Here is a 13,948-nt window from a genome sequence, read left to right as displayed (position 1 = left end):
GAGCCAATCTTTTGGCTCCAATCACCCTCTTTATTCTTTTACTTTTGTGTTGTAATGTGTGTTGATTTTGAAAAGACTGTAGAGGACTCCCATTCCGCCAAACTTGTATCTTATATCAGCTAGTCTATCTAAAAATACCTTATTTGTTGTAAATTTAAGACCCTGTTTAGTTACACAGATGAAATGAGATGAGATGAGATATTTTAAATAGTAATGAATAAAATATTATTATAATATAATTTTTGAATATTAATTTTGTATTGGGATTTGAAAAAGTTAGATTGTTTATTATATTTTGTATTGAGATTTGAAAAATGTGTAATGATGAGTTGAAATGAGATAAGATGAGATTTTTGGTTTTGGTTAACCAAACAAGGCCCGTTGACTCACTCGGTGTTATTCTTCTATATTAATTTATGCAAAAATTATTCACCCACGATATTTTTTCACAACACTTCGATATTTTAAATAATTTTTTTTCTAAAATAAAATTTGAAAATAACATCAATTTATAAAAATATCCTCATATTAAAATATTTTTATGAAACATATTGTAAAATATAATATGTGTAACATTATTCCAAAATTCAAACTCAAAACTATTTTTTTATAGCATATGAAAAAACATTAAATTTATAAAAGAGATATATTTTATTATTTATATTTACATCTCATCAATAAGCATATATATTTTTAAAAATTTTATTAAAATTATATATTAAAAATAAAATGGCATTTGAAAATATAAAAAAGATGAACACTAAAGTCCTATATTCCCTCTATCATTTTTTGTTTATGTTTTTAATTTTTTTTAATAAGTCACATGCATGGCACATGCATGGCATCTTGTGGTGCCACATCAATGGAACAAAATGAATGGTATACATTAACAACCGAAAGATTAATTTTGATAGAACGTCCTTGAAGGATCTAAAATACCTTGTTACAAAGTTAAAACTACAGATTTACTCTTAATTTTAAATAATAATAATTATTATTAATAATAAAATATTAGAATACGACAGTCCGCCACAGTTCATTGTTAGCGCAAGTCTCCTTGCGAGACTTAAGGCATATGTCATGGTGTTTTAATTTATTATATTATTAATATTATTATTTATTTTAAAAAATTATATATGGGAGTTGAGATTTTTAAGTAATTGCTTGTAACTACCAAGTCAACAAATTATATTGATATTGAAAATCAAGTTAACAAAAGGTGGTCTTAGGCAGATGGGAGTAAATATGTCAAGTGGACATGTGTCTAAGGCAGTTTATAAATTGCATGTGATTAGCCATTAAGACATGAGAGTACAGAAAAATAGACTTGGTTAAAAATCTTGTTCTTTTACTTTTCATGCAGACAGTGATCAGAATGTAGAGAGTTTTAAAGAAGTTTCTGTTTCTAGTCTCATAAACTTGTGTCTTTTAGTTTTCAGATTTCGTGGTTGAAGACTTGGTTCGATTTGGAATTTGAAAATTTTTATCTCAAATTTAAAATTATCATCACATTATTATAATTTTTTTAAATTTTTGTACAAAATATAATAAATAATTCATCTTTTTTTTAACTTTTTAAAATCTAAAAACAAATATAATAATTTAAAATTTTATCTTAAAATTTAAAATTCTCATATCAAAATTCTTTACTACCAAACCAAACTTTCAATTATTGCTAGAGGTTAGATTATCGTTTTCTTTCGCTACAATCAAATATCTATGTTCTTTTTCTCATTTATGCTTTCATTCATATTTTTTAAAATGTTTTATTTTTTATTTTCTTATAGGTAAAATGGTAAGAAGTACTTTCATTTGTTATTTTTGTTTTGTTATTTCATACCATTCCTTTATATTATTAGTTGGCTAGATTTCAGAAAGAACATTTTGAAGTAATTAATTTTAAAAGATATGGTTCAGTTGTTGGTTTTGATAGCTTGAGATCTAATTAGGAAAGTGAGTTGCAATTTGGGGTACTAAATAAAATTTTGCTTAATTTTTATCTTGATGTATTGAAGTGACATGCATCACCATGGCCATTGTAAATGGAAATATCAAGGTACGGTTTGAATAATAAGATGAATATTAAAAATTGAATAAAATATTATTAAAATATTATTTTTTAATACTATTATTTTAGAATTTGAAAATGTTGAATTGTTTATTATATTTTGTATAGAAATTTTAAAAAGTTGTAATAATAAGATGAGATAAGGTAAAATACTTTTACTATGTGTTTATGTAATAAATGACATTGATGCCTTGGCATTGTTTGCTATGATGTTGAAGGAAGGCATTCAAATGGATGGGTTTTTGTTCTCCACAGTTCTCCATCTGCAATTATGGTGCAAAAGGTGGATTGGATTATGAAGCTTTCAGTAGTAAGTAGGATATGTTTGGGTGTCAAATCTATTTCAACTTATTTCAAACTAATTATTGATAGGATCTATTATTTTTTTAACTTTTTATAAGAAGTTAAACGTATCTCAACCTATGTCAAATATTCAAACACACTTCAATGGAACCTATAAAACACTACTATTCATATATCAATTCAAATCATCTGAGATCACCCTAGCACCCATATGCAGCCTTTATGTTGACTTTTATTTACCTTAAGTGTGGAAGTTTCAACTTTTATATTAAATAATGATACATGTATACCGGCCTATTTTATAAGAGTTTTGTTACATATAAGCAAAGTCGTATACTAATCTGCGTACCAATACTGATTCTTTCATATTTAAAATCTAAATTAGCATTATTTTCAATAAAATATACTTTTTGACCAATCACATTAGATTGGTATACATATTAGTGCATACTTGTGCTTGCAACTAGAATTTTTCATTTTACAATCATGTTTTCGATTGAAGGTATTTCTATAAAATGGTATTACTTTATAAGTTATTTTGTAAAAATATCATTCATTTAAAATAAGATTGTAAGAAAGGTTGCGAAAATGGTTGTGTATATATTATTTTCCTTTCATAGTTTCTAGCCAAACATCAAATTACTCTTGCCAGATCGAGTGCAGGTTTTTTGATTTTCTGTCTCTTTCCTTGGGCCTCCAAATTACTCACCTTTTTCTTCTGCCCAAGCATCCCCAAGGACTCTACATATAGGGTGCAAGCATATTTTTGTGGTTGCTTCCTGACTAATTTCCAATATAGGGTGCGAGCAGTGCAGACAGCAGTAGCATCAGGGTCTATTCCCATACTCTGGTAGAGACAAATTAGATGCAATTCCATGTGCACTCTACAGCTAAGAACCACAGAGGATGGATAAAATCTCAGCATGTCTGTGTTGTTTTCAAAGCCCATATTGGCTTTGAAGTTCAGTTGTTTGAAAATGCAGGTAGAAGCACCCATTGTAGGTTCCCCTTGCCCTATGAATTCTTGGGAGCATTACTTACTGCAGAAATTCTTTTCTCATGCTGTAGTGCTGTGAATGAATCTATATTTAATGAAGTTCACTACAATAAATTGCATCCAGGTATTCTTTTCAAATGCCCTTTGCATACTAGGAATTTAACAATGGCTGAAGTAATATTGATAAGAATCACCTTCATAACAGAGAAGTTCTCAGCATTTAAGCTTAAATCTCACATTCTCTTGAAACGACCGTTAAGTTTTGAATTATTAATTCACTTAAATATGTAACAAGAACAAATAGCACTAAAATGAACCAAAGAAACACTTATTTTCCCTTTCACTTGAGATCTTTACAAAATTCTTTTACATCCACAGAATGGACAAATCCAAGAAGCCAACAAACAAACAAATGCAGTTTGATTAATCTTTTTGCAATCAAACTTTACATACAAACTTGATCGGATATCTGGTAAAATATCCAATCAGTAAGATCAGAATGCTTCTGGAAGTGGCCGGCCTACTAAGAAGGACTTAAACAGCATAAGTGATCGTTCAGGCTGCGAGAATGGAGCTTCATGGGATGCCCCTCTAATGGTGGCAAATGAAAGAATGTTACCATAAACTTGAGTCCAGCCACCAACCTGAAGGTAAAAGCCATTGAAAATCTATTTACAACAACAAACTTCTCAGTAATAACACCTAATAATTATTAAGATTGAGTATTTTTCAACTAGATTCACCTGTTGCCCTTCAAACCAGACTCTGTACGGCACAGTAGTTTTCAGTCCTAATTCCTCTGCTAGTCTACGAACTAATGTTCTTGTTCCAGTCAAAGGGATGACAGAATCTTGGTCTCCACTGTAATTTGGAAATCAATATGTCGTCAATAACAATGATCTTCAGGATAAAAGTTTTTTTTTTTTTTTTTTTGCATTCATTTATTCAACTAATGTTGGTAACCTTAAAACATGAATGGGTAAAGGCCATATGCATTTACCTGTAAACCAAGACTGGGATTCCTGCCTTGATGAGTTTTCCAACGATTGAGATTGTTGGAATCTCCAAGTCAAGCAGCTCATAGTCGAGGATACTGCAATAAACATGGCAGAGAATAAGTTGTTTAAGAACTTTATGAAACAAAATCACCCCCAAACGACCAAAGATTTAAAAGAAGAGGAATGTGCAAAACTTCATTTTTCTTTCGAGCGTAAAGCCTTGCAAAATTGTATATTTCATGTCTTTCGCGACGTATTAATCTAATTTCTGTTAGAAGAGAAGTACTTGCTGCAAACAGCCCATCGACGTACTCCTACAAGACGTGCATGAAGAGCCATCTGCACATCTCTCCTGTTTAGATAATTTACTATTTCATCTTCCACGCAGACATCTATTGTCTCACCAACTTGCTGTTGGACAAAGAAAACCAGAATTATTGAGTTATATGTATTTGATTCATAAGGGCAATTTAAACATGGAATCCAGTTTGGAGTGAATGGAAATGCCTGCAAATGATAGAAGTACTCACCTTAGGACTCAAGACTTTGGATTGTGAGAACACAGACGATATACAGACATCAAGGGTAACATCATATTTGTCCACAAATCTACTGGTTTCTCTATTCACTTGGCTCATCACCCTTGAACAAATCAGAGAAACACTGTCTCTGTAATATTCACTCACATACCGTGAATAGTTACAAACAGAAGTGAACAATTTGTATGTAGAATCCGATATCAATCCATGCGCCCAGAAGAACTCAGCCCTTGAATTGAAGTCCGTGGAAAACTCTAAAACAGGATTACCCAACTGCAACCGGAGGAGAAACGCATCTTAGAACAAGAATTTATGGGCAAATTGAAAGTCTCAGAAATATTGGGTTTGAATTATTTTTCTGTTCATAGAATTACATTGCAAAAAAGTTAACATGCTGCTTATATGAGTGGTTTTTAAGTGAGTAGATGGAAGTTTTGGGAAAATACTAACAGCAATGCCTTTCAAGTTGAACAACTCCTTGTTCATTTGAAGCATGAGTTCCGCCAGTTGGGGAACATAATGACCTGGATATGAGCAGTAAAAAGAAAATAAAAGCTACTCAGTCTCTATACCAATGTATCGTATTTGACTGAAGGAAAGCATACAATCGTGTTGAAACAACAAAATAATATACCGGCATAGCTCTCCCCCGTAATGAACATACTTCTGTTCCTATAGAGTGGGAATCTCTCAAACCATCTTTGCAAGAACACCAGATTGTCCCTGGCTATAAACGACAAAGATAAAGGTTATAAGTGTCAGAAACCAAAGGTAGCCTTCTGCAAAGGTCAGGTCCTTATAACTGTAAAGTGAAAGATTAATAGTGCTAAACCAAATGACATATTGAACTTTTTGTAGAAAAGAACTTTTTGGCCAAGTCCTCTGTGTAGAAAGAAATCAAAAGCTTTCCTATGAAGAACAAAGAATCACCACAAAATATAAATATAAATAATAAAAAAAGGAAGAAAAAGAAAAAGGAAAAAGAAGTTGACTCGGATTTTCGGTGTAGAAATTTTGTTTCTTCTTCATTCATGAATTTATTCCTGAACAAAAATGGGCTTATCTTTCTTTGCTTACAAGACTTGTACAAGGAAAATTGGGAAGGAAAATAAAAAAATTCTAGCTAAGAAAAGAAGTTTGGTAGAGAGTTCCACAGTAAGTATTGAACAATCAAATTGGTGAAGCATGCCTGTGATCTTGTCATTTACAGCCTCATCAGAGGAGAAATCAGTTGCATAAGAAAACCCAACTCCAATTGGTGACTCCAAGTACAACATATTTGCTTCTGCAGATTAGAGAGAATACCAAGTAAAGATCAGAATAGCCATTTACCCAGGAAAACAAACAACAAACTCAGAAACAAATGAACAAATTTTTCATACCTCTATTCCAGCTATATTGGTTCCTGACAAGTACCTCCCCACTTGGCCTAAATGGACCATTTTCAGAAAATGCCCCAACTCCTAATGAAGAACAACCAGGACCTGCAAGAAAATTTCCGTACATTCAAAATTCAAATAAGCCCATTGGCTCTCTTTTTAATTAAAGGAAAAAAAAAAAGTCAAATTGTAAACGAGTAATTGGACCTCCATTTAGCCAGAGAACAAGAGGCTTTGAAGCTGGATCCACCTCAGCTTCAGCAAAGTAGTAAAACAAAGCTCTCTGCTTTTTATCATCAACGGTCACATAACCCGAATACTGCCCGAACCCGACTTGGGGCTGACCCGGCAATCTGTCAATTCTATCAACCTGAGAAGGAGAAGATACTGCTGCTGTGAAAAAATGTAGCAGAAGCAAAGCTACAGCCATTTCCATGGTTTTCAATGGTAGAGAATGCATGATCCAAACCGAAGAGAAAAGCACCTGGAGAGAGTTTCAAGGAGAGAGTGAGGAGCAGCTAAGATGTTGCCCAGTGGGGGGCATTATCAACAGGGCTGGAGTTCTTCTATTTTGTAATTAGCATTATTTGAACTTTTGTCCCGTTTGAAGGGCTAGGAGCTGAACCCTGAAAGTGCTGTAAGAGACTCAGATGACAGTGTGAGCTTGGGTCCCCCCCCACCCCCCTCTCTCTCTCCTTCTCTTATCTCTCTCTCTCTCTCTCTGCTGACTCAGGGGTGTAGAATGCTTCTTAAAATGGACAGAATGTGGTCCTGAAGTTTTTGTTTCTTTTTTGAGCAACTTTAAAGTCGTGAAATAATTCATGGAAGTTGGAGGTTTCACTGTTATGGTTTTTGGTTTTGTGTTGGACCAAACTGTCAGCCAGAAATTTCTCACTGTCTTCTGCTTTGAAACTGTAAAAGTTTTTTAAAGAAAATAGAAAACTGTAACAGGAATCACAAAAGTTGTAACAGATTATGGAGTACTCTGCTTTTTCTCATCAAATGGGTGAACGTGACAATGAGTGGATCTCTAAGGAAATTAGTCAGAAAATTGATTATATTTAAGGAAAAGTATGCCAGAAAATTATGAACTTACGAGGCTAATGTCAGTGAAAAGAAGCAAAGCTTCCAAAGAACAGGTACAAATACAAATACTCAGGGACAAAAGAAGTACAAATCCGAAATTCTGAATCCAAATCTTTTTCTCTCAGTACTTTTAACTTTCCTTCTTGAATCCCCTCCTGCGCTTAACAGTGAATGATTATACGTGCATATGTATTCTTCCAGCTAATATCTGAACCTTAAAAAAATATGCATTTGAGAATCCAACAAAAGCAAATTTAGAAGAATATTTTGCAAATATCCGACTAATTATATGGTACCATATCGGTTACAATTTTGGTGGGAAAAGCAAAATGATGTTGTACTCTTTGAAAAATCCAAGAATATCTTATTTTACTATTTACTTTCCTCGACCTGTCTATATTGGCTTTTTCCCCTCCCACTTCTGAAGATTTCAATCTTTCCTCGTGCTCAATCCAAGACCCTCTCTCTGTCTGCCTGTGCGCGCTGTGAAATTGAGAATGGGTCCTCACGGTCACGGAACCTGAGAAATAATGACGAGGGAAGTGGACCGGTAGCAGAAGGCATTTTTAGGAAAAGCTTGCTTCTTTATTTTCCTCCCTTTATTATGTATTTCCATGCAAATAAGAATGTTATGTTTGTAAATAAATTCTATAAAAATAAATTTATAAATTAACATAAATTTATCTATTTTATATTTAAAATAACTCTACAATCTAACGAACTATATCAAATTATAGGTTAATGTGAACTGATCTTTATAATAAAAAATTTACATTAAATCATGTTAATTTATAAAATACTTTTTTAATAATTTGATTTTGTAAATTGAGAGATAAAATAATTGTAGTAAAAATTGTAAAGTTTCACTACATCTTCTTTCTTACTTTATGAGATGAAATGTGTATTAAAGCATAAAAACTTGTAGCTATATTAAACCCTAAGAAATTTATAGGATCCTTATTTGATTCTCATCCTCATATCAAAATCAATCCCTTTACATTCTTTACATTTTTTTCTTTTATGCAAAATTGCACTTTTTGGACGGCTGATTCCTTGAGTTGATTAAAAAAAAAGTCAATTATACAAATTAAGGAGCATTTCCCTCCAACCACTATTCCATCTGTTAATGTGTGGGCCTCATCTCAGCTGCGAGATTGTCCCCTTTGCTACTACATACGACAAGTTATAATGATCTGTTATTGCATGTTTTATTTTCTTAGACAACAAGGTAAGGTTTAGGGTTGGTTTTGATGACGAGTGTTTTGAGTACCATATCAGTAGCTACGGTCGAAATTTACTGTATTGAAACAGTAAACAGTATGGAGAAAGTACGTATTTTGTATCGGATTAAATACTGACCGTTTTGATACGTTTTGGTCAATATTGGCCAGTTTTTTGACCATTTCGGTGCATTTCGATCATTACCAACTAGTTGTAGTAATTTTGTAATTAATGTAAAAATCTCAATTTTTTCATAATTTTCAATCAAATTCTCACATTTGTAAATGTGTATATGTTTTAATTTTTTAAGAGTTATATTGATGTTATTTTGAAATATATTTTGTACATATATAATTAATTTTTTGATATATAGACGATCTCAAAAAGATACCGTTAACGAAATATTTCGTTCCAGTACGGCAGTTCCTTAACTGAAACAGTATTCAAAACTTTAATAAGATAGTCTCATCTCATTTCAATATTTAAATATCATTCAAACATTTTATTTTATTAGAAAATGTGAAAGTAGATTCTTGGTAGGATTAGATTTGGGTCTAATTATTATTACAAATTATATTAGTTGGATGCGAAATACTAGTTTTATAATAGAATAAGATGAATGCATTTTTCAAAAAGTAGATCCTAGAAGTACTGCAATTATAAATAAATGTAATAAAAATAAATTTACAAACTAACACTATGTTATATATTAAATCTACTTTACAATAAAAGTAATTTTATAATTTGATATATTAAATTAAGTTATGTTAATTTGTAAGTTTACTTTTATAAAATTCTTTTATATAGTTAAAACATTTCTCTTATATTAATTACACACTTTTTGCTCTTTCCTCCAAAAATTTCAAACAGTCAAACTTGTAGTTTGTATTATACCCAAACAAAAATGCTTATACTTAGAATGGGAAGAAGGAGGGGGAATGAAGCTTGTGTGATCTCTTTTTCTGGACTCTTGAAATGGAAGCAAAGTTTCACCTCTCTTTTTGCAACTTTTTTCCCCTCTACTCAAAGAGCCCTCTTTTTATGATTATGTTTTTATTTGTATAGAAGGAATGATAAAGCTAGCTGATTTTTTTATTTTTTTAATAATTAGTAGTATACGATTTTCAATTCCTATATTTGGCCTACCAACTAGACTAGACATGCATGATTATATATATAAGAGCATGATAATTCAATCCATGTTGGTATGATTGAGCCTTCCTCTTTTTCTACCAAACTTTATGTGAATTCATAAATCAATCATGATAAGAAGATAAATGTTTTAGTAACAAATAGATTCTAGAAAAATAAATCAACAAATTGATATTTTTTGATATGATACATTATATCATAGCACTGTATATCATAGCACTGTTTTTAAGGGTGTAATTGGTCGTGGAGGAGAATTTCAGACTCGACCAATTTTTTCGATATACCAAAAGTTTGGGCCAGACTGACTAGTTTGGTTTGGTCCAACTAATCTTATCGAAATGTTTCGGTTTGAGTCATTTTTCTCAAGTTTTTGACAAAAAAATAATCAAATGATGAAAAAAAAGATATTTAAGGGAATTATATAATCTTAAGTTGTCTAACTAAGTATATAATTAATTAATTGAGTATAATAAATTAATAATGTCAATAGTATGTATACTATCAATAATTAATAGTTAATAATATCTTGTTCTAAAATTATGAATCTTTAATTTTTATAATATAATTATAAATAATTAGGTTATAAGCAAATTAAATAATTATTTACATTTAGTTAGAAAAAAATTCACATAATTACTTGCTTTTAGTTTATATAACTACTTAAAAGAATTATAAAATATCACATAAAAAATTAGTTAATAACTTATATATATTAAATTCAGTCGGTCTGGGGTAAAAAAAACCCTGTCTCAAGACTAGATTCAAAATTTAATTTCTTTACTTTCCTGGACCATCTCAATCTAAAAGAAAAATTTTATATTTTTAATTATTTTTATTGTAAAGTATATTTAACATGCCATTTTATTTTCATGAAATTTCTTTATAAGTATTGCACTTATTTAATAAAAATGTTTTTGGGTCCATCATTTTATATATGAATCAAAGTGCATGGAACTCCAATATAATTAGTAAGAAATTAGACAGAAAAAAAAATGATATTTATAGTCATGAGTATGTAAATATTGTATAATCACTTAAATAAATAAATAAATATAAAATTTATATTTAAAAAATATATATATTTTTTAATAATAAATCTTACTATTTTTTAAACGGACTATATGATACTTGCATATTTCAACTACTATATATAACATTTCACTTCTATTTGTCCGTGAATAGAGATAAAATTGTTAATGATGGGGTCAAGAGGGGAATGATTTGCACTTGAGGATGTTGGAGGACATTTTGAATCGTGCCCGACAAGACAGACATTAATCTTACGTGAAACATTATTTTATTTTACCAATTAATCTGCACCAACCATGTTGTGGTTGTAGTGACAAACCCAAAAAATAAAGAATAATAATAATAATAATAATAAAACCTACCACGACACACACAACCACCCGACATTTTTATATGGAAAACAACTCCGGCGAGAACATTGCCTTTCCCACCTTTCTGTTGCCCTTCTCAACTAACTTCCATACAAACAAACTTTCACAACTGGAAGAAGACTTCAAAGCATTATATACATATTTTGAGGTTAAATAATTCTGTTATGTATAATCATTTATCTATAATTTTTATACACTTCACTAATATAATTAATTAAAATAATTATTTTATATTAAAAATAGTGACGTAATTAATCATATTAATATAACGTATAAAGAATACATAAAATAAATAAATAAATAAAAACATAATTTCTCTCAGTACCCTAGTTTCAAGAATATGGTTAGCCTCACATGCAGTAGAATCATTCATCTAATCTGAGAGTATGAAGAAGATGTGTGATATGGCCCATGCCACTGTACATAAAGTGAATATATGTTAGAGAAGTGGATTAGGTCAAAAACAACTTTAGAATTTGCCTTGTCTTTCTCTTCTTTCCCCATGCGTCTTCCTTTAACCAAAAGAACCCTTTTTTTTTTCAAGAAAAAAGGCTTAGGCTTCTTGTATTGGAGTGCGCATAAGACTATTTAACTTACACGAGATAATTGAAAAGTTAAAAAGATCTTATTAAAAAAAAAATTAAAAAGGTTAAAATAAGAAATGATACTCTATATAATAAAATAATATTATTTTAAATTTTATTTTGATTTTGATTTTTGATTTGATTTGATGGGTTTAAATTTGATACAAAATATTATTATATTTAAAACTGTCTATGAATTATGATTAGATTGTAAGTCTATCATTACTCAAAATTAAAGAAAAATTTTACTCATTATCCTTACACTATATACTATATATAATTTTTTAATTTTTTTAATTCTTTTCTCTTACTAAATGTGTGATGTATGGATTATAAGTAGAATAACTCAATTAGCTTAAAAAGAATAAAACTAAATATTTTTTTTAAAAAAAATATAGTATGTAATATGCAGGAATGATGAGTAGCAAAATTCAAAATTAAAACCCTTAATTCTAGGCAACTTTTGTAGTACGTAGGGCAATGGGATTTTCAGCTTTGTAATATGAGAATGGTGGATAGAGTGCTGGGTTATGCAACTACCGTGTATTATTCTTTAAAAAATAAATAAATATATTATTAAAAAATAATTTTTAATATAAATTTCATGTTTACTCGTTTAAAAAAATAATATTTGTACATTCTATCACGTCAAATATCATTGAATAATGCTAGTATACTTATTCATTTTGACCGTTCATATATTTAATTTTTTAAAATATATATATTTTGTATTTATTGATTAAAAAATGACTATTAGTATATATATATATTTTAAATGTTTAAATTATGTTTAAAAAATATTAAAATAAAAAGAGAATTACAATTTATACTGAAAGCACACCAAATAGACAAATTGACTACCCAATATGATTCCGTAATATTTTGATAAAGGGGCGAGAACAGACGCTGCAGCGCGTGCTAAGTGCCCATATGGCCTATAGGGACCTCATTCTCAAAAGAGAAAAAAGGCAACTTCAATGATTCCCGGCTTCCAACGTCCAATTTACAACGTTCCATCGGAGAGGTGACAAAACGAATTTACAGACTTTTGCACTTTTATCTCTCTCTCTCTCTCTCTCTCTAGCCGTTTAGGTTTGTGGATGGCTGTGTGTATATACTTTTATTTTGAGACTTGCACAATCATGAAGGATATTCATTTTGGCTTGTTATTGGCTATGTCAAGCGATATTATTCCTCATCCCCATCAACCTTTGCTCTTCGCTTCTCTAATAATATAGGATAATTTATAATTCTACATGGGGGAATCTGTACAACGTTATTTGTTTATTTGTTTTTCTTTATTTCCCAGTACAATGCCCAGCTTCTTGCACATGGTTTTTTTTTTTTTTTTTTTTTTTATTCTAAGCAAGTCTCATTGAAAGTGGGAGGGTCCTTCCTATTGTGAAAATCTAACATATATTGAGGGATGCTAAGGAGGGGTATACTTCCATAGAGGTTGGTGGAGACAACCCATTACGCAATGATATGCACATCAATTTTGAGAGATCAATGAATTTTCTTTGCTTGCCAGTCTTGCAAATGTTTCACATCGTGGGACCTTGCACTACACACGGCAATACCTATTATTACTAGCCGTCACTGATTTTCAATTTTTCATTCGAATCAAAAATATTAAATATAATTATAGAATGGGCAAACATTGAGTATTATAAAATTTTAACCAAAATGAGAAAGTAGGATCACAATCAAATGACAGACAACTAAGAAACAGAGCATATACCCAACATTTTAATCTAATTATTATCTTAATAATTACTTAAATACAAAAGTCAATATAACATAACATTTATAAACTTCAAAACAAAACACAAAATTCAATATAACTTTTATAAAATTAAAAATAAAAATAATATTAAAAAATATTTTAACTTTATCCGTTTACTTTCATAAACTTCAATATAATACTTATTTTAAAAAGAAAATTATATACACCATACTACCACTCTACATACATCCTACTGAATAAGACGTAACACATTTACCTGAATAAGACGTAACACATTTACCACAATTGAACGATCATTTATTACATGTTTCTTTATCATCAAATGGTGATAAATGCACATCATATATAATGGAATATAAGTAAAATGGTGGTGTGGTGTATAACATTACTCATTTTAAAATATATTTTTCTTCAACTTTTTTTTGTTATTTCTCAAAACCTAATAAAACATACACTCAAACCATTTCACTACTA

At 30.1% G+C, this 13,948-nt stretch overlaps 1 protein-coding gene across 1 annotated transcript; it reads right to left on the bottom strand.

Moving 5' to 3' along the window:
* Nucleotides 1-3,680: 3,680 nt before the first annotated feature.
* LOC122312493 (serine carboxypeptidase-like 45) lies at nt 3,681-6,968 on the bottom strand. The gene is made up of 10 exons (XM_043127111.1): nt 6,492-6,968; nt 6,288-6,389; nt 6,095-6,190; nt 5,540-5,632; nt 5,356-5,429; nt 4,897-5,178; nt 4,653-4,777; nt 4,369-4,461; nt 4,112-4,229; nt 3,681-4,012 (listed from the first exon to the last, which is right to left on the bottom strand). Exons 1-10 carry the CDS (start codon nt 6,742-6,744, stop codon nt 3,863-3,865), a joined length of 1,386 nt encoding a protein of 461 aa, XP_042983045.1. The 5' UTR covers nt 6,745-6,968; the 3' UTR covers nt 3,681-3,862.
* Between the last annotated feature and the right edge of the window lie 6,980 nt (nt 6,969-13,948).

Source organism: Carya illinoinensis, chromosome 6 (assembly GCF_018687715.1).
Source record: "Carya illinoinensis cultivar Pawnee chromosome 6, C.illinoinensisPawnee_v1, whole genome shotgun sequence".
Lineage (NCBI taxonomy): Eukaryota > Viridiplantae > Streptophyta > Magnoliopsida > Fagales > Juglandaceae > Carya > Carya illinoinensis.
This window is presented reverse-complemented; position numbering and strand designations above follow the sequence as displayed.

Excerpts from the sequence above, each read along its gene's own strand:
- LOC122312493 (XM_043127111.1), bottom strand. The coding sequence starts at position 6,744 with ATGCATTCTCTACCATTGAAAACCATGGAAATGGCTGTAGCTTTGCTT. Across the intron at positions 6,390-6,491 it reads TGTTCTCTGGCTAAATGGAG|GTCCTGGTTGTTCTTCATTA; the intron begins GTCCAATTACTC and ends ATTTTCTTGCAG. Across the intron at positions 4,230-4,368 it reads ATCCCAGTCTTGGTTTACAG|TGGAGACCAAGATTCTGTCA; the intron begins GTAAATGCATAT and ends TCCAAATTACAG.